Source organism: Raphanus sativus, chromosome 1 (genome assembly GCF_000801105.2).
Source record: "Raphanus sativus cultivar WK10039 chromosome 1, ASM80110v3, whole genome shotgun sequence".
Classification (NCBI taxonomy): Eukaryota; Viridiplantae; Streptophyta; class Magnoliopsida; order Brassicales; family Brassicaceae; genus Raphanus; species Raphanus sativus.
The window spans coordinates 3424168-3444219 of record NC_079511.1 but is presented as its reverse complement, the minus strand read 5'-3'; the positions used below and the strand labels follow the sequence as shown (position 1 = coordinate 3444219).

Genomic DNA, 20052 nt, shown 5'->3' with positions numbered 1-20052 from the left:
GGATTATATATTCATGTTCAATTATTAAAATTATTAATTTTAATATAAAATATATAAAAGAAGTAAAAAATATAAGTAATTTAACATGTGAAAAATAAAATAATCATGTTTTGAGTGTTAAACCTAACCAAAACAATAAAAACTCTACTTACTATATATAAAAAAGTTGAGTAAACATTTAAGAAAATGTATCTCATTTCAATCATGGAAATTGTGTTATGCTAATACAAACTTATAATCTTTAGCAAGACTAAAAAATAAAAAAAAATAAAAGAATTTTTGTTAGATATATGCGGAAATGGTAAAATGATATAAAATGTGTTCTCATCATAGAAACATAATAAAAAATAACGATAATAATTAAAATAGTATAATGCATAAACATATTTGACAACAAATTAAAAAACAAAAAAAATTAGAAAATAAATGAACATCAAACATTAAGTAAAAAAATATAATATCCCTCATTACTTAAAATTTTCTAAAAGAAAAAAATCATTATTATACACATTTCTTGCAAATACAAACGTAAAACACAAACCACAAAATCATACAAAAATAAGAACTTAGATCGAAAGTAAAGTATATCCCGCCCGTAGGAGATATTACATCCAATCTTCCAACTTAGATCGAAAGTAAAGTATATCCCGCCCGTAGCATTTCTTGCAAGTTTAAGAGATTGTGTAATATTACATCCAATCTTCAATCTTCCTTGAGAGCTGAGACATAAAGTACAATTCTCTCAGATTGTCATTTAAAAATTTTATCACAAAAATAGTCGTCAAAAAAATAAAACAACTAAAATAACCTCTTTTTATTTTGAAAGTTTTCATATTTATATTTTAATTTTGAAATTTGAAACCTCATCTCCAAACCTACTTCTTAATTTTAAACCCTAAATTTAGATTATTGAACCCTAGGGATATAAAAGCATATTTTACATTTTAATAAAACATCTTTTTATCATTTTCTTTATTAAAAGTTATTTTGTGAAGATAAATTAAAAATGACAATCAAAGGAAATTTCATTTATTTAATTAAGTTTTCTTAAAGAAAACTAATCTTATAATTATCCAATCTAATTTATATTACCAAACAAACAGTTTCAAATAATTTATATTGTATTTAAAATACAGTGTGTATATATATCCAATGAATCCAACAAATATTTTGTCCAATTTCAAAAAAAATAAAATCATATTTATAATAACTATTAATCTTTTACAATGTCCATATATGGTTTATAAATAATTAGGTTTTAAAGATTAAACGAATTATATTAATGGAACATGAACATGTGAGAATTTTAATTAAAAAAGTTTTTGCATTTAAATCAAATAATAAAGTGAATAAAGTAATGTTATGATTGCATACAATTATAAAATTTATTTTTGGTTCATTTATTACTATTAGCAAAAAATATGTAAAAAATTAGGAAAACATTAGCAGAAAATTTAATAAAAGAACAAAAAAATAAAAAGGTCTAAAAAGTTACATAATATGTATTTTTATTACTAAATATCCATACGTTATTTTTATCAAATTTATGGAAACTTTATAACATTCTATACATAATAATATATTATATTCGAAAATTTGCGGGACAACCATCTACTTTCAATAATCACGTTAGAGTTTTCATGCAGCAAATAAATATTTTAAATGATAATCGAAGTGTAAAAGTGATAGTTATTTCTATTGATTAAACATACGTGATGAACCATAATTCTGCAATCGAATATAGTAGCAGCTGCATACAACTTGATGTTCCCTCCCCATTCACCATCTTTAGCCATATGTGCACAGTAATCATCTAGTGAAACATCGTCTAAAAAGCTCTGGAAACCTGTTTGGTTCTGTATAAACAAGAACATATTATTTTTGAAAAGAAAATAATATGTTCGATTGTCTTACTTGAATATGGTTGATTGTCTTAATTTAATATTGTCTTACTTATTTGTTGGACATTAATACAATTCTCTCGAATAGTCATTTTAAACTTTTATCACAAAAATATTCGTCAAAAATTAAAATGACTAAAATAATCTTTTTTATTTTGAAAGTTTTGATATTTATATTTATTTTTTGAAATTTGAAACCTTATCTCCAAACCAACCAACCTCTTAATTCAAAACTCGAAATTTAGATTATTGAACCATAGGAATATAAAAGTATATTTTACCCTTTAATAAAACATATTTTGATCATTTTTCTCGTTGAAAACTATTTTGTGAAAATAAATTAAAAATGACTATCAAAGAAAATTTCTATAAAATAAATCTCTAAGTGTTAAGTAAATTAACAAAATTTAATTTTGGTATTGTCAGTCAACTTTAGAAAATGAATGTGAATCGTTAAGTATAATTATAAACTCTACCAGTCAAGTTATTTTAATGGCAAGACATCTATCTGATATTTCAAATATTTACAATTAATAAAATTATTTTTTCAATTATGATAGATATAAAATAAATTTTTAAGACTTTAGAAATTTATTTGTCTTAATAATGCTTTCCTCCTAACCTAAGCGAGCAGTCAAATGTCCTATATTTATGCGTGAATGTAGTTCTAATGGGTTGTAGACCCATATCTCCGGTCTTGCAAATAAAGCATATCATGTGTAGGCAAATTTTTTGAAATTATACTTTTGGAGTCCACTTATTTCTTTTATAAGTGATTGATTTAAATTTTGTGACCCGTAAAAGTTAAGCAACAAAATAACATTAGAATAAAAACAAATAAAAAAGAAGAAAAAAGCAACTGAACCAAAACAGTAATCACAAGGTCTTTTATTCATCTTTCGTCTATTTAGTATGGAGCAGGGGACGGCTTCCTATCAAGCCTCAGTTGCTGAGAACGAGTCACCATACGAGCCATTGGTGACGTCTGAAAGTCTGATTGAGCCCACCGAGCGTATGTTTCCCATATTAAGAGATTGCCATAATTTCTCGTTTAATCAAGTTAATAAGAAATTGTATTCTTTTAAACTCACTAACTCATTATTGAATCCTACAGTATTAGGTTATACAAACTCTAAATCAATCATTATTATACGCTAAACATCACTCATCATCAGAGAGACAAACCACATCACCACTCCTCTGCGATCCACTTCCCAAGTTCTGTTGCTGTTGATGCTCTTGCTGCTGAGTTAACGCACTTGAATATGTTAAAGCTTGAGGAACAGCGGACGAGGTTGGAGTAGTTGACAAGGTCAAGGGTATGGGAACTGAAGAGGAATATGTTAAAGCTTGAGGAACAGCTGATGAGGTTGGAGTAGTTGTCGAGGGGATGAGAACTGAAGAGGAATATGTTAAAGCTTGAGGAGCAGCTGACGAGGTTTGGGTAGTTCTAGGGATGGGAAATGAAGAGGATGACGATCTATATGGGTTTATCTGCGGTGCAGGAGAAACTAGTCTTCCATTGGCAGCTACGTTAGTTGCACTTGCAGGAGAAACTGAAAAAGATGGAGCTGGGTTGGAGATGAGAGGCTGTCTTGGCTGAGGCATTGGGCAGTGGGTGGTACTCGGAGGAAGGTATGATGAGCGAGAAACTGAAGATGGAAAAGAAGATGCCCGAGGAGGCTGCATAGGAGCAGGAGCCGAAGCTGTATAATAATTTCTCAGTGCGCTCATTTGTGCTGCTCTCTGTGCTAGCTGCTGAATTCTACCTGGAGAAAGAAAGTGTTACTATGACTTCATATAGCCAAACCAATATGCTCTCTTTATTCGAAGACTTACCCCTTGGAGCTGCCGAGGGATGAGATTCCATTCTGCTCGTACATTTAGACAAGAAGGCATTCGTCAACAGCTTGTTCATTATAATAAAGTTCTTGCTCGTCTGTAACTTTGTCGCTTTGGCTGTATGCTCAGCTTGTACCTCATGTAAGTTCCTTTGATACTCTGCTTGTAGTTCAGTCATTTTCCTGTCAAATTCAGCTTTTAAAACTGATTTCTGCTCACAAAAATAATTTACCAGTCAGTGAACATCGAGATAAAAGGAACCAAAACTAAGAGGTAATTGGTATTGAGAACAAACTAACCTTTTCTTCATAACTCTTCTTTGTGTTCTCTGATTCTCTCCGCAACTTCTCCAGTTCATGCTGAAATGGGTCACTGAACACAGGGAAAGGTATTTGAGGAACAGTTTGAGTAGCACTCCGTCCCGTAACATTGTTAAGATGTGATTGAACAGGAGCTGTTACAACTGCTGAAGGCTCCACAACAACTTCAGGGACAAGGGGTGCAACGTTATCTGCGCAAAGGGCATTCTCAGACTGTCAGTTGTTTGGTTAACGCATACGTTATACTTAAATGCAAAAGAGCAGTTACTGACTTGCAAAAGTTGATTGTTCTACTGGGGCATCAGGTTCTGCTACTTCCATTTCTGATCCAGTTGTCTGTGCAGCCATTGTTGTGCCGTTATTTAAGCCTTCACTGATAACTGCTACTACTTCCATTTCTGATCCAGTTGTCTGTGCAGCTATTGTTGTGCTGTTATTTAAGCCTTCACTGATAACTGCTACATCAGATTGATTTCCAGGCGAAGAAACTGGCCGAGGAGTTGCACCCCGACCAGTTTCTACTGCATCTAATCCAGATGTATGAAGCGGAGCCACTGTTGTAATATCTTGGCCCTCAGTGTTTGTTGCTAGGTCAGCCTGAGTTTCAGTCAATGGAGATGGCAGAGAGAATGCATTCGGAGCATCCATTATTTCCTGCAGCAAATCAAGAACGAACATTACAAAGTTGTAACCGTTTCTGACAGCAAAAGAGAACATCTTAAGTTGCGATAATAAGTACCTGGTCTGATACTGCGGAAATACCAGTCTCTACTACACCTGGACTAGCAATGCGTGGCTCTGCTGAAGTGCTGATATTTTGGCTCTCAATGTTTGCGCCTGAATCAGGCTGATTTCCAGTCGGTATAGATGGCAACGGACATGCAACTTGATCACCCTGTTAAGAGAGTCAATTTAACACAAAATGAGACCTAAATAACCACACTTCACTGCTCTTTTTATTAGAAATTTAGATTGAACATTACAAAGATCGATAACATTGAAAGAGCAAAAGATAAAGTCTACAACAGGGACCTGCTCGAATGCAGCAAAACCACCAGTCTCTACTGATTCTGAGACAGCTGGCAGAGACTCAATTGATGCTTCAACATTCTTGCCCTGAACTTTTTCTGCTGGGTCAGGTTGCTGTCCAGCCGGTGAAGAAGGCATAAGAGTTTCAGCTGGCTGAGGCTCAATAGGTGTGTCAATATTTTTGCCCTGAATGTTTGCTGCTGGGTCAGGTTGCTGTCCACCCGGTGAAGAAGGCACAGGGCATATCTCGTCATCACCCTGTCCAGAAAAATCAATTTAACAAGCCAAAAAAGGTATCTGATCAGCACCCGCTGTTAATGCAGGAAAAGAAGAATGGGCATGATAAAGATTATATGAACAAACCTGATCATATTCAGCAGAATCCCTAGTCTTTACGACAAGCGAAGGGTGAGGCATAGGCAACACCACCATCTCGTCAGGAATCTCCTTGTACAGAGAACAAGCTTCCTCATTCTGGTGATCCAAAATGTTATCAGCATCAGAGCTCGCATGAATGGTTTTATCATTTTCTGTAGAAACCAAAGCCTCCTCTCTATTCAACCAAGACTCTAGAGAGGCAGACTTTGCAAGATTTGCAACAGACTGGGATATTTCTGGCACCCTTGAGGGAACATCTTCATCCGGTGTCGCTGAAGCAACTCTGACACAATTCTGATCTTCTGACAACTGCACGTTCACGGCCACAGATTCCTCTTGACAGGAAGCTGGGATTAAAATCTCAGGCGCAGCAAGAGAAACGAGCTCATTGGGGCGGCTCTTTGTAGCCACATTATCCGTAGGCTGTTCATGAGACAAGGTTGAGACATCCATCGCCTTGTCATTTCTTGAAGACACCATTTCATCAACTTGTTGAGTGCTGCCACCTGACATGGTTATTAATGTGTTTTCTGCTTCTGGCAATTGGTTTTCCTTGGTAACCATGCAACTTGTATCAGCATAAGTAGCTTCACCATAGGCATCAGTGCAAGTTTGTACATGAGAAGTATTTTTGGAAGTGTTCGATGAGCATAATCCACTAAGATGCTTGTAGTTGCCACTTTGAATAGGGGCACAATCTATTAATACCGTCTGTGCCCATTTCTCTATCCGACTAATCCAGCAGGCTTCATCCTCAGCCAACTTCTTCTTTGCAGCCTCATGCATTCCCTCTAGCTTTTTGAGGCATTCATTCATCTCTATTTTTAGATCGTCATTCTTTCTTTCAAAGTCATCTTCCACCCGTTGAAGATTATCCAGTAAGCTCTGAGAACTTAACCCTGAACAGGTGACACGAATATATAATACTTCCAGCTTTTTCCCATTTTCAAGTTCCTGCTTCTTGTCAGCATTCCTATTCATCAGATCCACCTTTTTTTCCTCGTGGATTTGTACAAGCTTCTGCAGTTTCTCACAGCATTTCTTTTTGATGTCGCCAATAGTCTTTTCGACATCTTTTGTTACTGAGCTATAATGGCTAACTCCTTTTTCGGTCATGCATTCTTCACCGACTGAGCTACGCATCGATTTGGTGTTACTATTTTCCTGACGCACTGTATCCCCTGAGAGACTTTCATTCACCTTTTTGGTACTAGCCTTTGGTTGCTTAGAATTAGTATCCAAGCAATCCAACTGCAAACTTTGTGTGCGCCCCAGGAATAGGCTCTTCATGCAGCACAAAAAAGAATATATATAATCTACATCTTCTTCAGAGCAACTGAAACCTAATTCCGATTTTGCGCCAACCAAAGATTCTTCGCGGTTACACGTTTGCTTTACAAGCGAGGCTGCAATCCAACTCTGAAAGTGCATCAGTAGAAACTTATCAGTATGTGGGCTAATCATAAATTATGCAACAATCAAAGGCTTTACTTTGTGGCGTATAAAGCATTAATAATATTAGATATAAGTAGATGATGAAGGTAGATGATAAACTAAACAATGAATAAAAAATCGAAGTGAATGCTGGCATACCAAGGCTATCTGGAAAGCCTGCAATATGGTGGCTGGCTCTGTGCAGACACGGTGGTGTTCAATAATATATTCAAGAAACTTTTCAGCTATGCTTGCCGAATCTTCCTGAAAACAAAATAATATGTCCCAATTAAACATGGCAGATATACTTTTTGTACAATTCTGAAGACGTGCAGAGAGACAATCAGTGAAGTATTCAGTATGGGCACGGCAGTGGAAACATTTATTAGCCAATAGATGAAGATATAGGACCCTAAATAGCAGGTGCTGCATACACAAAACTAAAAGCATCATTCAATATCAGTTTCTATACTAACAGCAAACAAATAAACTTTTGACATACAATACCAAAGGATGTACCATGCCAGAACATTAAACGAAGCCAGATATCAGAAATAAAATTGCCTTTGACGGAAGCAATATAGCTAAACTAAGTTGCGCAGGTGGAGAAAACAACTTACTGAAGGACAAAGTTTTGCCATATTCGGCTTTAAAACAGCATAGAGACTCCTCTGTGACTCATGCGGATTTTGTCGCAAATCAATGCCAGCTAACATATCCTCTGGGATTCCAGAGATATGACCGCCCAAAGAATACAAGCCAGTAGCATCATTTCCAGTCAATGAGTCATTAGTACCAGATGCAGATCCAGGTGATGACTTGAGTGTTGCAACTTTTGGGGACTCCAAATGCCCTGAAGGAAAGATAGTAAGCAAAGTAACTGGAACATTCAATGAACACTAGAGGTAAAGGAGCAGGAAGTGAACTCTTTTACCCATGTGATCCTTCCCAGAGGCTTTTATTTCAGCCTTATCTACTGTGACATCATCTGAAGCCTTCTTTTTCTTCTTTAAGTTTCCGCCATTGCCAACTATGGTAGTCTCTTCATAGCCCTGAAGATGCCGTACTCTTTTTCGACTCCTTTGAGGAGTATCCGAATAGTATTTCCACATAGGGTTCTTTCCACCCAACAGCTTTGACCAAAACATACTTGGACTAATTTCATCAGATAACTTGACATGTTCTTCACCAAATAGAGTAGCATCAGTGCTGTAAATTCCCTGAGCATGCTTGGCTTCCAAAAGTAGACACAGCTTGCCTTCATTTTCTTCTCCAACACTGGAAGAAAGTATGGACGAGAATTCATGAATCACGGCATCCTCAATAGACTGTTCAAATGGAACTCCTGAACCTGGGGTTCCACTCCCATGAAAGTGTTCCAGCTTATCAAATAAATATGAAGCTCCCCACATGAGCAGTGCATGTGTGAGAGGACGGTTTAGGTTCTCTAGAGGCTTATTTTGCCTAGCCAGAATCAGGGCTTTTTCTTCAACTGTAAACACTGAGTACAACCGGAATATCTTAGTTCTTTCAGAACAAGACTCAATCTTAATCTTCTCTAAGAACTTAACATCATGCGATGGATTCAAGCTGCTTCCAAAAAGTATAAGAGCCTCAGTGCGTAAGAGTTTAATGCTTTGACTGCAGGCACGTATTTCCAACAGCAGAATAAAACACTGACTCTCCTTGTTGAAATTGTTTATAGCGTTCTTCTTTGAAAGAGAGACCCCATGCTCATAAGAATTTTGACCAAATCTTTGACTCACAAAATCTTCGAGAATATTACCAAGCAGAAGTCCCTCAGGGCTTTGTGTTGCCTGTTGAGAAAAAAAAACAGCTATTCAAACGTACATGAGAAACATATATAGACAATGAAAAGGAGACAAGAACAAACATCACAGTTTAGCATATCTCATAGACACAGCTCATGATCACATGATCAAAAACATACTTCAATTGTTCAAAGTAAAGGCCATGATATTATGTGTGTATATATATATATATATATATTAAAACTGCAGTGAGTGAGTGTCTATGACAAACAGAGAACTATCCTCATTCATAAGTGATGGAAACACACCTTATAGAAGACAACTGCTTTTAAACCCTTTGCTTTTATCTGAGTAAGCATTGCACCAAGTAGGGGAAGTTTCCCGCTTGCTTTGACTTCTACATCCAGGATTTCATGCAACTCCAGATTCTTGACGAGCCGTTGTTTCAGAGATGCATCCATAACATATGGGTGGTCACAGATCTGCCAATAAATTTGCAATTACACGAAGGTATTTAATATCTCCACACATTAACATTCAATGTGACTTTAGGAAAACGTGATGCTGACAGACAGTAGTCAGATATCTTAGCAGACCCTAACCTGTCTTTTTTGCACTTCAAGTTCAATGTATTACGGAAAATCATAAAGCAATTAGACCAAAACCTTTTCCCTAGTAAACATTAAAACCGTAACGCATAACACCTATGTGACAACCTCTTAGGAGCTGACACATGATACTTTCTAGCAGCAATGCAGTGAACACCTTATCTATTTCTTTTCACTAATTTCCATTGTTAAGTGGGGACTTAACGCACAAGCACATTGAAGAATAAAATTAGTTATCAAATAAACTTACTTTCCATACAGAAGTGAGAGTTTCTTCGAGAGCTCCAACAAGATCATTCTTTAACAGCGAAGAAAGAGATAAAGATTTGGAGAAGAGAGTCCAACAGTATTGCTCCACCTGTACATCTGATAGCTGCACTGGAACCCAATACTCGGTGTACATCGATAACAATTTGGGATCAAATGCTTTATCTTGTTGCACTTTCTGCCTGTTCTCCCCATAGTCTTTGCTTGTAGAGGGTCGACATTCCTTCATATCCTAATGCAATGCAGAATAAAATATGCAGTTTAAAAGTAAAGGATAAGTAAATTTCACAGACCACTTTTTAACGTGTGTCCAAAGTAAGCAATCAGAAACTAACCTGTGCCACCTGATCAGATTCTTGAACTGGCTGAGCAATGCAGGAGCAAACACTGAGATCTTCAAAATCACCATTGACCCTTCAAATTTTTGCAAAACTAAAATTACAATCCAGAACATATATTTTAAATAATATATATCCTAAATATTAAATCAAACCTATCGGTTGAAATTGGAAAACGGTTTCAAAATGACAGACAACAGTCGAAAATTCTTACTTTTGCCGTTTTTGACATGTGCTGCACCTTTCAGGTTGATTAGTATTTGTGCACACTGGTGGAAACGGAGTACTCATAATGCGTTCATCTGCATTTGTACATGCATCCATCACAACTTCTGCAGTGTCTCTTTTTCTTTTCAGAGCCAAGTCTATGCCGGTTTCCAAGCTACTTTCACTGTCACGAAGCTTTTGTGGTTCTGGATTCTCAGATGGTGCACCTATAACACTGCCATCCCCAGTTTCAACCATGGGGGATGAATCAACCACCATCTTTTCTGTATCCTTAGTTACTTCAACAGGAAAATCAGGGCCCTTCTCTACACTAATTTCGCCAACTGGCAGTCCTTTCAGTTCTGAATTCGCATGTGGACTGTTATTGTCTCCAGCATCATCATTTTCCGCAGTGTCTCTTTTTCTTTTCAGACTCAAGTCTACGTCGGTTTCCAAACTAGTTTCACTGTCACGATGCTTTTGTGGTTCTGGATCCGCAGATGGTGAACCTATAACACTGCCATCCCCAGTTTCAACCATGCGGGATGAACCAACCACCGTCTTTTCTGTATCCTTAGTTACTTCCACAGGAAAATCAGGGCCCTTCTCTAAACTAATTTCTCCAACCGGCAGCCCTTTTGATCCTGAATTTGCACATGGTGGACTGTTATCGTCTCTGGCATCATCGTTTTCCGCAGTGTCTCTTTTTCTTTTCAGAGCCAAGTCTATATCGGTTGCCAAGCTAGCTTCACTGTCACGAAGCTTTTGTGGTTCTGAATCCTCAGATGGTGAACCTATAACATTACCATCCCCAGTTTCAACCATGGGGGATGAATCAACCACCCTCTTTTCTGTATCCCTAGTTACTTGAAAATCAGGGCCCTTTTCTAAACTAATTTCTCCAACCGGCAGCCCTTTTGGTCCTGAATTCCCATGTGGTGGACTGTTATCGTCTCTGGCATCATCATCTTCCGCAGTGTCTCTTTTTCTTTTCAGAGCCAAGTCTACATCGGTTGTCAAGCTAGCTTCACTGTCACGAAGCTTTTGTGGTTCTGAATCCTCAGATGGTGAACCTATAACACTACCATCCCCAGTTTCAACCATGGGGGATGAATCAACCACCATCTTTTCTGTATCCTTCGTTACTTCAACAGGAAAATCAGGTCCCTTCTCTAAACTAATTTCTCCAACCGGCAGCCCTTTGGATCCTGAATTTGCACATGGTTGACTGTTACCGTCTCTAGCATCATCATTCTCCGCAGGTACTCGGCGAGAACAACCAACCACTACTAGTTCCTCATCATTTGAAGAAGTATTAGACCCCGTCTTGAGATGCCCTCTATACAAGGCCCTGTAACTTCGGCCCGTCATTCCAGGCTTCCGTCTTTTGATCTCATCTGTCGACGGCTCCTCTACGCTGTCTATCTTCTTGCCATTACTCTCTTCAACATCCAATGACGAAGTGTTTGCTTTCCTGTCAGGTTTATCTGATGATCCTTTTGGATTCTCCGAAGGTACAGTCTTTCCCTTATTAGACGATGATCCTTTTGGATTCTCCGAAGGTACAGTCTTTCTCTTACTAGACCTTCCCAAGGGACTCGCTGCGGGTTTCTTCTCAATTCTACCAGAAATTTTTGTAAGAGAAGCAGGTGAGGAAGCGAGTCTACCAGACCTTCTGATACTAGAAGCTGGAGTTATAGGCTTCGTAGACGTAGAAGTAGACGGTGTTCCCCGGGTTGACCTCCTCAGAGGAGTGGTTTCTAGTACTGTAGAGGCAGAAGCTACCGCTGAAGATCTCGTGCAAATAGTCCTTCCCGTAGAAACCTTCTTCTTCTCATCTTTCTTCATATCTTCCTCTGTAAATCACAATTCACAGAAACGATCCAAACACTAAGATCAATCTCTAACAATCTAACAGCACGCCTAAGAAACTCTCTCTCCAAACAGTATACGCGAGTCTCTAGAGCCCTAAATCGTTCCGTCGAGACCAAAAACGAAACCCTAGAAAGAAAAAAAAAGGAACGAAGCGTACCTTCACGGACGAGAGAGAGAGAGAGGAGGAGGAATGAGCAGAATCGATTCGCTTGACGGACTTTTTCTGAGGTCTCTGACTCCGAGCGAAGAAACGCGAATCTGAGATCTCACGGTGCGGAATCGTCGTATGAATCGCCTCTTCGAGCTTTTATGCAAACCTTCACGCGCGTTTTGGGGTTCTGTGCGATTAGCAAAAATTCACGCTAAAGCGGCAAAGGACACTCTTTCTTCTTCTTAAGGCTTTTTGCGATTCGTGACAACATTTTATATGTCGTTTTTTTTTGTTTGTTCGGAGGTTCATATGTAATAAACGAATTAAATACTCTCCCTTTCATAATCACCATGTGCAGTAAATATAGGACGCGAGTGGCGGTAACTAGTAAATTTCACCGGTTAGAAAAACGAGAGGCTTGTAAGAAGAGTACGTTAATTCCGATGAATCCATAAACTTATCTCTTGCAAGATTGTTAGGAAAGAACAAGAACTACGTACTCAAATTTTAAGTGATATCTCTCTTTAAAATGAACTCAAAAACAATTTTTTTTTATTAGTGTTCTCTTTTGGTTCTCAGTACATAAAACTAATGAAAACTAGGTTTAACCAAAGCTCAAATAGAGTGAACAACAACTTTTATATTGGTTAAATATGCCATGTTGGTAAGTAGAATTTCACTGGACGCTGGTTTTGACGTTGAAGCGGTCTAGCATTCGAATTAGATTGCTGCAGCAGAAACAAACAAAAACAAAGAGAGTTAGATTAGACTTGCAATTTTTTTTTGTAGCTTATAAATGTAATCTTTCTAAGAAATAAAACAAAGAACTGTCACGTTTTCGAACAGCTAAGTTAGAAAATTAAAAAGAAGATTAGAGACACTCACATCATGTACAGTCACACGAAGCAGGCTCAACTGTTTCAACGTTACAGTCCTCGTCTGGAAATATTTAGAAATTTATTATAAAACCAGGTAGAATAAAAAGAATTTTTGTATGTGTTAAGCACTGCAATAAACTAGTTATTACCTCTCTGGAAATGGACCAAGTAACATTTTCAGAACAGGGGGGAGTTGTGAGTGATCCTAAATATCTGTAATAGAATCTTGATTTGAAATTGATCATTCTAGGATCAATCATACTGATAAATTCCTCGGACTCATGTCTATCAGTTATCCTCTTCAATTGTCTTTCCAACTACAAAAAAAAAAACATTCAAATAAATATCTTTTTTTTTAATAAGTATGTAACTTTATAGAAGCTAATGGTTGATAAAATATTAGCTATGAAGGGTTGAGATTGCAATACCGAAAGGAGAAAAGGGTCAGGTCTTCCCAAATTGTAGAGGAACGCCACAACGGCGAAGCGTCCATCTTTGCTCTGATGAACCATGTGTTCCTCGAGAACAAACCTATATACAGTATATAGAATTATCCGATCATTATATGCTAGCTATTCACATCAAATAAACCCTTGAGGTACTTGAATATTTTCTTAACAGTGAGATAACCATTTTTACAAATAAGGTACACGAGCAGAGGTACCTTTTACCGTTGATCGTGTGTTCGGAAGGAGAGTGCCAATGAAGCTGTTGAAGTTGATATACAGTACCATTGATAGTTATACCCATACCTGCATTTCCTCCTTCGAATTCCAACTACAACATTAACAAGAAAATAACATTATTGTATATATGCCTCAGAGTTATAACATTTACTATATTAGAAAAGCAAATATTAGTTGATTATTACCATGATATCATGGCCTCTGTTCTTAATGGTGCCATTAGAAGGTAGATAATGGCTGTGTAACGATCCAATCTTATGATCAATGAAGACTCTATTGTCCGTAAGATCAATAGGTGACTGCATCGTGCCGTTTCCACACATTTTCCATTCTGGCTTTAGTGTTCCCCATTTCTCTGGCCCCTTCTCTCCTCCCTTCTCGTAGTTAAACTCCGTTTCGTCCTCTACGAATCATATGAAAGATGTGCTTAGAAGAGGCTAGTTTACAAGTCAGCTTAGGGGTGAAAAACATGTGAACGTTCATTGGATTTTCAGAACTTAAAACTAAACGACTGTTGCCCGTTGGTGGAATTCGAATCTTTAAGTGTGTTTAGATTAAGATTTCTCAAAAACACAATAACTTTTTTAGGTAAGCTATATGTTACATACTGATAGACATTTAAAGATGATTTAATTAAGAATAGCTTACCAACTTCTCCATGGTCTGGTGAACTCGAAACAATGGTAATAGAGATGGCGATAAAGAAAACGACGCATACAATTGATGGTATCTTCATTGTCTTATGTTATGTATAAACCAGGGAGTGAAATATCGAAAGAAGTGTTTCGAGAGAAAAGAAATATTGAAAGAAGATTAGACACTTTAGGGGGGTTATGGTGATAAACAATTGTATTTGTTCTCGTCTATTTCTCTCAGTCAAGATAGCATATCTTAAATGCCTCTAATTTGCTCCTGACTTCACCTTAATTTTCTCTAGTTTCCTTTATGTTTCTTTTGTTTTTGGTAGTTTAATAAAGTTTCATGGTTCTATAAAAGGGGAGGATATCTTTGTGTGTGTTAGCAGTATCATGCATTATGTAAATGCAATCTTGGTGTGATTCTCCAAAGAAGTTGAATGACTCTTAAAGAAAACAGATCGTGTGTCCAAATTTTACTAGCTTCTAATTATTACATTTGTTAATTATTCATACTTTTACAGTCTACAATCTGACAAGAGTATATGAATAACAAATAGGAGCAGTTTTAATTTAAAACTAGATTTTGACCCGCCCAACCGGGCGGGTATTTATTTTATGTTTTTAGTTTTTATTTATAAATTATATATTTGTAATATTTAAACATAAATTTAGATTGAAAATTAACATTTGTAGTTATAATAAAAATTAAAAGTTTAAAAAAATATTTTGATATAAATTTTAAATTCCTAATTAAAATAATATAGAAATGAGTCATAATTTTTTCCAATTCCAAAATCTTAGCATTATTAAAAAAAAAATTACAAATAAGTAAAATATATAAACATATTTGAAATTAAAATAAATTTGTTAAAAAAAAAATCTTACGCCATTATTGTTTATTTCTATAGTTTGATCCGTGGCCGTATAAATATTTGCTTTCACTTCAGTTTTTTTCTTTGTTCGAATGATAATATATATATATATATATATATATATATATATACATAATTGTTAGTATAACATTTTAAAACAAAAATTTTATTTATTACTTTAAATAATTATATTATGTGGTTTTAATCGTCTATTATATCACAGTGTATCATATAAAAATCTAATATTTATAACTAATTGGACTTATATTATAAAAGTGTTATACTAACAATTTATAAATAAAATATTTTATATTTTATTTATATGATATATAAATTGATTTTGATGTGTGATTTTTATTTTATTATTTTTATTAATAAATATTGAAAAATATTTAATGTTAACAAAGAATCTATAAAGAAATTTATTTTGGTTAAGATTCATTCTATTAAAGAAATCTATTATTTAAATTAGGAAAAGACATTAAATACTCAAATCTATCATTTAAATAAGGAAAAGATAAAATTCTCTACTATCTTTGTTACCAAACAAAATTTAATTTTTTTAAAGACTCCTATCCTTATTACCAAACAAAAGCTTAAAGTACTTCTACTTTAATAAGATAGACTAGATTTTGACCCGCGCTTTGATTTTGATCCGCGCTTTCAAAGCGCGGGTTTATGTTTGGTAAAATTTTTATATAATCACATTTATATAATCCGTCTTATATATGCATTTATATAACCCGTCTCATATATGTGTTTTATATCCGGGTTTATGTTCGGTTAAAACTATATTGTACATGTATTTTAGGTTTTTGATTTTGAATTAGATATTTTAAATATAAATCAATATAACAGTTTTATAGTTTTGATCAGTGTTTTGAAACCCGACTCGGACCTGCGGTTGAACGAATTACCGGTTGGTAACCCGGTATTTTTAATATTGTGATTTTTTTCTAATGATAAGGCAAATTCGGTGATCATAAGTTGGAAATTTGTTTAAAATATATTTATATTTTTCAAAATCGTTTTAAATGATAATGATTGTTGTCAAAATTAATAATTTTAGAATTAGAAAACCGGTGGTTAATGACAGTATCAAACATGGAAATAATCGATATAGTATCAAACAGAGAAATAATCGCAGACCGAAATTAAATTAGGAAACCGGTGATTAATGACTGGCGTAAAACGTCCAGAATACCTTTATTGAATATAAAGAAAAGGCTCCTTAGTAGGGGTAAAAAGAGTAAAAATCTAAATGTGCTTGTACTTTAATAATATAGATAATCGATGCAGTATCAAACAGAGAAATAATCACAGACCGAAATTAAATTAGGAAACCGGTGATTAATGACAAACCAAAAAATAATTAAGAAGAAACTGGCGTAAAACGTCCAGAATACCCTTAATGAATACAAAAGAAATGCTCTTTAGTAGGGGTAAAAAGAGTAAAAATTCAAATGTGCTGGTACTTTAATAGTATAGGTTTTCAGTTTAAACTCAACCGTGTAAGTGTCGTTATGAAAATTCTACGGTGTAGTAACTGATAATAAGAGTTTTCTAATAAAAATAACAAATAAGAGTAGTTTTGAGATGTTCTAATCCTAGTGTTATTGTCTTAGAATAGATCGAACTAAAGAGAGAGAGAGAGAGAGTCGTATGACTTAGAGATGAATGAATTGTTATTATTCCATGAGTAATGAGTTCCTTATATAGGATTACATAGCTTGGAGACAAAGTCTAATAACTTGGAGTAGGGAACAAGTAACTTGGAGTAGGGAACAAGTAATCTAGAACATTCCATAATAGACATCACACAATATTCATAACACTTCCCCTTGATGTCCATTATGCGTGTAAGATGATATCTCGTTAAAAACCGAGATTGTAGTGCCATAACCGTCTAGAGTTTGTAATGCGTTTGGAATACTGCCTCGTTAAAACCTTTCCATGGTAAACCCAAAAACCCAATGTGGTAAAAACGGGAAGCCATGGATAGGAAAAAGAGTACAGCCGCATTACTTCCCCTGAAGTGAACACCACTGAAGGCTTCTCAGTGATCGCATACCAATCTGCTGCATAAGTTTCCTGAGCGTGCATGTTGGTAATGCCTTAGTGAAGAGGTCGGCTGAGTTCTCGCTGGATCTGACTTGGAGTACCTTGACCTCTCCTTCTTTCTGAAGATCGTGGGTGAAGAAGAACTTGGGGAGAACATGCTTAGTCTTGTCACCCTTGATGTAACCATCTTTGAGCTGAGCTATGCAGGCCGCATTGTCTTCGTAAAGAACGGTCGGCTCGTCTTTACCATCTGTGATCCCACATGCTGTCCGAATATGGTGTGTCATGAGTCTCAACCAGACACACTCTCTGCTTATTTCATGGATCGCCAATATCTCCGAGTGATTGGATGATGTGGCTGATATAGTCTGCTTGACTGATCTCCATGAAATGGTCGTGCCTCCATATGTGAAAACATAGCCGGTTTGGGACTTAGCACTGTGTGGATCGGACTGGTAACCTGCATCAGCAAAATGCTTTCATGATATTCATGGTCCATTCGGATCATATGGTTTATCTCTCTTGGATAAATTCGACCATGAATGTCTTTGTATGTCCATGATCTGTCTGGATCATGACATCATCCATAATCCATCCGGATTATGTTCTTGTCCATATCTTATTCATATCCTTTGACCAAAACTCTTTATGAACTTTTAGTATATGTTCACGGTCTGTTCATGAAGTGGCTATTGTGTTATAGTTTGAAGTTTAATCAAAACTAAGCCACTTTTTGGTCAATAGGACGTTCCTCTCACTTGGATGGTTTAGGTCGGATTTAAGACCTAGAGGAACTGGTCGGAACAAGCGGGATGGATTGGTCGGGACCAATGATGATTAAGGTCGAACTAGGTCGGACATGATCCTAGTCGGTATGGTTCCCTTTGGTCGTGAATCTGATGGATTCTCAGACCATTTGATCAATCTATTCTTGGTACGTTAATCATAGATCCCAACATTCATATACGGCTAATGATCTCTACTATAGATCATCGTAGTCTCTTCATAGCCTTTCCAAGAATCAATCATCTTAATCATCCTTTCTTTAAGTATGAACACAAGGAATATATTGACTACTATATGGACTGATCTGAAACGTTCTTATAGAACTTTCTACTAAGCATCACTTAGTCTTATCATATCGTGTGTACATACACGCATGCAGCTGCATTTCAGTCCATGAACAACGCAGGAACAATGTTGTTCTATGAGAACTTCTTTCTCATTTCTCAAGGTATCTTATGTTACCTTTATATCCAGTGATATATCCAATGTCTACTACATCTTCCTTAGATGTCCAAATCTTTATTAATTTCGATATTGGGTAGTAGCATTCACCACCTAGGAATTCATTTCCTTGTTCCTTAGTCCCTGTGAGTATCCTTGTGTGATCAAGCCATTCCTTTTGAATGCTTTATGTAGAACATGTACGACCACTTGTCTGTACTTTCATGTTCTACAGCTCACGATTTTCTTTTCCTCACAAGACTCATCTGTTCACTGGTTAGATGGCGTCTATCTTATGTATTTGGCCAATACGCCCATCTCATACATTCTTTGGATTTAACTCCACGTCCCATTTTATTCTCTATGAGTACTCTTACGTGGGTTAGTGATCCTCGCATATCTCTTATGCTCAAGTGCTTTCTCTTTATCACTTATGAGTGTGTGTATGTGTCGACACTTTATATATTGTTCCATCGCGTTCTATCACGTTCTAGACATGATACAATCGATGAGATTTTATTATTATCAGGATCATTGAATACTCTGTAGTTTGCAAGGCTACATTGTATGATACCTGTACCTTAGGACCGGCCGGTCTGATCTCATTGTCTAGTATGGTTTCTCTTTCATGAACCCGGATCTATCATTATGAGCACATTATCTCTTTCTATCCGAGGTTCCTTGTATATGGAACATACTGATCTATCTTGTATAGACTTCTACAGCAACTTGATTATGTCTCTACTAGGACATTTATATAGTGGTGCTAAGCTGGTATGACTTAGTCATTCTTTCGGGTCTGTCTGGCTATCATTCTTTCTTTGTTTATGGACGTCCAGTACATATATATCTGGTCCGAGGATCTTTGCCAAGACTTGGATGGTTAAAACCATTCCACTTTCACTTTCTATTTACCAGCTTATAGCTTTCTCCATGATGTTGGATAGTCGGATTCATCTTGTATGTAATCCGTGTACCTTGGCCACAATATGATCACCTTTGTTTGGCTCATGGTCTCATTGAATTCGTGGGAGAAAGATCATGTTCTCTTATCCAACATATATTCCCGATTTTCATCTCATCCTTATATGAGATATTCCATCCTAGATGGCACATAGGTATGTGGTGGTTTATCCATAAAGTCTTAGGATGGTCTATATCTGGACTATGACCCTTTATCATCTTTAGACGGGAATATCTATGCTCACTTTATATGGCCTGATATATCTTATCTTTCATACATGTATTCTTGTGGTGTACCCAAGCTTATAGACTTTTGAAGTCTCAACCTTATAGGTTATGCCTTATACGGCCAAGCTATAATGCCTTATGGCCTTCGGCCAGGCTTATCATGTTCGGGTTTTATAGTATGGTCATGGACCACACGGAGTGTTTATTCTCTCCCTCATGAACATGCTATAAAATACTTTTGTTTGTCCTCACTTAAACGTAATGCTTGGACGGCCAGCATGGTTTTAGACCATGATACATGTATTTGTGGTCTGGTCATGATCACGGGTTTTGTCCTCACTACCCTCATGATCAGATTATACTTTCGTGTTGCTTGG

General features: G+C 36.2%; 2 protein-coding genes across 2 annotated transcripts; both read right to left on the bottom strand.

The window, feature by feature from the left end:
* Nucleotides 1-2972: 2972 nt before the first annotated feature.
* Nucleotides 2973-12397, bottom strand: LOC108862087 (helicase protein MOM1). Its single transcript, XM_018636121.2, has 15 exons — nt 12129-12397; nt 10104-11952; nt 9887-9965; nt 9535-9783; nt 8985-9158; nt 7839-8721; nt 7525-7757; nt 7064-7168; nt 5456-6889; nt 5096-5350; nt 4803-4958; nt 4336-4717; nt 4043-4254; nt 3741-3954; nt 2973-3670 (listed from the first exon to the last, which is right to left on the bottom strand). Exons 2-15 carry the CDS (start codon nt 11942-11944, stop codon nt 3063-3065), a joined length of 6825 nt encoding a protein of 2274 aa, XP_018491623.1. The 5' UTR covers nt 11945-11952; nt 12129-12397; the 3' UTR covers nt 2973-3062.
* Nucleotides 12398-12652: 255 nt separating this feature from the next.
* LOC108862138 (alpha carbonic anhydrase 5) lies at nt 12653-14633 on the bottom strand. The gene is made up of 7 exons (XM_018636183.2): nt 14335-14633; nt 13872-14089; nt 13665-13777; nt 13429-13531; nt 13150-13317; nt 13008-13061; nt 12653-12850 (listed from the first exon to the last, which is right to left on the bottom strand). Exons 1-7 carry the CDS (start codon nt 14420-14422, stop codon nt 12770-12772), a joined length of 825 nt encoding a protein of 274 aa, XP_018491685.1. The 5' UTR covers nt 14423-14633; the 3' UTR covers nt 12653-12769.
* Nucleotides 14634-20052: the final 5419 nt, after the last annotated feature.